This window comes from Centruroides sculpturatus, unplaced genomic scaffold (genome assembly GCF_000671375.1).
Source record: "Centruroides sculpturatus isolate CEXI.00-Female unplaced genomic scaffold, Cexi_2.0 scaffold64, whole genome shotgun sequence".
Taxonomy (NCBI): Eukaryota; Metazoa; Arthropoda; class Arachnida; order Scorpiones; family Buthidae; genus Centruroides; species Centruroides sculpturatus.
The window spans coordinates 804,803-807,109 of NW_019384335.1; the positions used below are offsets into that span (position 1 = coordinate 804,803).

At 39.3% G+C, this 2,307-nt stretch overlaps 1 protein-coding gene across 1 annotated transcript; it reads left to right on the forward strand.

Moving 5' to 3' along the window:
* The first annotated feature begins 365 nt into the window (after nucleotides 1-365).
* On the forward strand, nucleotides 366-1,599 carry LOC111631509. The gene is made up of 2 exons (XM_023375764.1): nucleotides 366-1,380; nucleotides 1,475-1,599. Exon 1 carries the CDS (start codon nucleotides 402-404, stop codon nucleotides 1,353-1,355), a length of 954 nt encoding a protein of 317 aa, XP_023231532.1. The 5' UTR covers nucleotides 366-401; the 3' UTR covers nucleotides 1,356-1,380; nucleotides 1,475-1,599.
* The last annotated feature ends 708 nt before the right edge of the window (nucleotides 1,600-2,307 follow it).

Sequence of the window (2,307 nt, forward strand, 5' to 3'; positions counted from 1 at the left end):
ATACTATTACGTGGTGTTTTAATGGCGGACGGTTCAACAAAGTTCATTGTGAAAACTAACGGAAAAAACAGAGGAGATATGGTATTCGATATGGAAGCGTTTATTCGAATAGTCGAAAATTATCCTTTCCTATATGACAAAAGCAGAAAAGAATTTAAAGATGTTTCTTTTAAACACACGTACTGGACGTCAATAGGAACTACTTTTAATATTTCGGGTAAGTACATAAAATTTTGGTTAAATTCCAAATACGTATACCGTCATGGCGGCACTTCCTGTTTTGCTGCTAGCCTCGCTCCCGACGCTGTGGCTGTTTGGAGACGAGTGTAGTCGCGTGACGGTGCGCGCGCTTTGAATTCGACGAGTTGGTTTGCGTGTTGCGTAGTTCGAATTTCGCAAAAATGGATTTCGTTCGTAAAATAAGTTACAGAAATGACACTAGTTCGGTTTATTTCCGATGTCGCAAGTGTAACGTTAATAATACTTCGGCGTTCGAAGGTACTTTCGAGGGAAAATTTGGTAAGATGTCGTGGGGAACGATACTCGCTTTCGTCTGGCACCTCATTTGCATAGACGGTTCGTCGAAGTCTTCGTGTTTGGCTGTTGCAGTAAGTCACACTACCGGTATCGACTGGGCTAATTTCGTTCGGCACGCGATGATGGTCTCTCTGTTTAATTTGACGAGTTTGAAAATTGGAGGCCCCGGAAAGACCGTGGAAATAGACGAGACGGTCGTAAGCAAGCGTGGTAAATACGAAAGAGGGAGGACGCTGAAAGGGACTACTAAGTGGGTGGTCGGCGGAATCTGTAGAGAAGACAAGAACTGTTTTTTGTGTTTTGTAAACGATCGCTTCGAAGCCAGTCTAAATATGGTCGTTAGCGAGTTCGTCCGGTCCGGATCTACAATTTATACCGACCAATGGAAGGGATATAACCATATCGGCGAATTAGAAGGAATGGAGATAAAACACGCGACCGTAAATCATTCCGAACATTTTGTGAACCCGCTCGACGGCGTACATACGCAGAGCATCGAAAGGTTGTGGGGTATTCTCAAGAACAGGAAAAATCTGCCCATTCACTACACGGAGGAACTTCACGATTCCTATTTATACGCCTTTATGTATAGAAAGCATCCGAAATGGGAAAGTCTGAAGCCGGTCGAACGTTTCGGAACTTTTTGCGAACATTTACGAAAAATTTATCCGGAAGCGGACCGCGCGCCCGAATGGAAGGAGCCAGAAACCGTTCCGGCAGCCCCGGAAGCGATACCGAAGAAGCGAGCAAGCAGCCCCAGCAAGAGAAAAAAAACAGGAGAGGAAATACCGTCGCGACGGTGGAAAGAAGCGTGCTAGAGTAGCCGAATGACCGACGACGACGGTGAGTAAAAATGCTTTTTTTTTCTTTTTTAATAATTTATTTAGAGCGATTTTTTCGATCTCTCGTTTGTTTTTTTCCCTTTCTCGCGTCACAGCCGCCGTCTTTCGTTCGCGCGCGCACCGTCACGTGACTACACTCGTCTCCAAACAGCCACGGCGTCGGGAGCGAGGCTAGCAGCAAAACAGGAAGTGCCGCCATGACGGTATACGTATCTGGAATTTAACCAAAAAGAAAAAAATGGAAAAACTTGAAAGATAGATACACAAAGTTAAAAAACAATATAAATAAGTCGAAAAGAAGTGGTGCAGCTACTTCAGAAATTTACAAAACAAATTGGAAATATTTCGACTTATTAGATAATATGCTAAGAGACGGATTGAGAAATGAACACNAACTTGAAAGATAGATACACAAAGTTAAAAAACAATATAAATAAGTCGAAAAGAAGTGGTGCAGCTACTTCAGAAATTTACAAAACAAATTGGAAATATTTCGACTTATTAGATAATATGCTAAGAGACGGATTGAGAAATGAACACTTAAAGTAAGAAAGTTTTAACAAGTTAACACTATTTTAATATATTTTGTTTTCATTAAAACTAAATATTGTTTATCTTGCAGCACATGCAAGAATATACCAGAAATCACGCCTCAATCAAAATGTGAATTAATGGTAATGTATTATGATTATGAATAAAAATATATAAAGACACTAAAGTTATATATATATAATAATATAGGCCTAATAATATAATATAATAATATATATATATATATATAACTTTAGTGTCTTTTGTCCACATAAAAGCTAAATTATAAGAAATACTGAGATTTCTAGCTTAAGGTTAAGTTGCTGATAAAATGATGTAGAAGTTCTTTTTGTTTGTCAATAGTACAAAGACAATTCCAACAACTTAAAGACAATGC

What these genes read in the sequence shown, in the direction of transcription:
- LOC111631509 (XM_023375764.1), top strand. Translation starts at nt 402, where the DNA reads ATGGATTTCGTTCGTAAAATAAGTTACAGAAATGACACTAGTTCGGTT.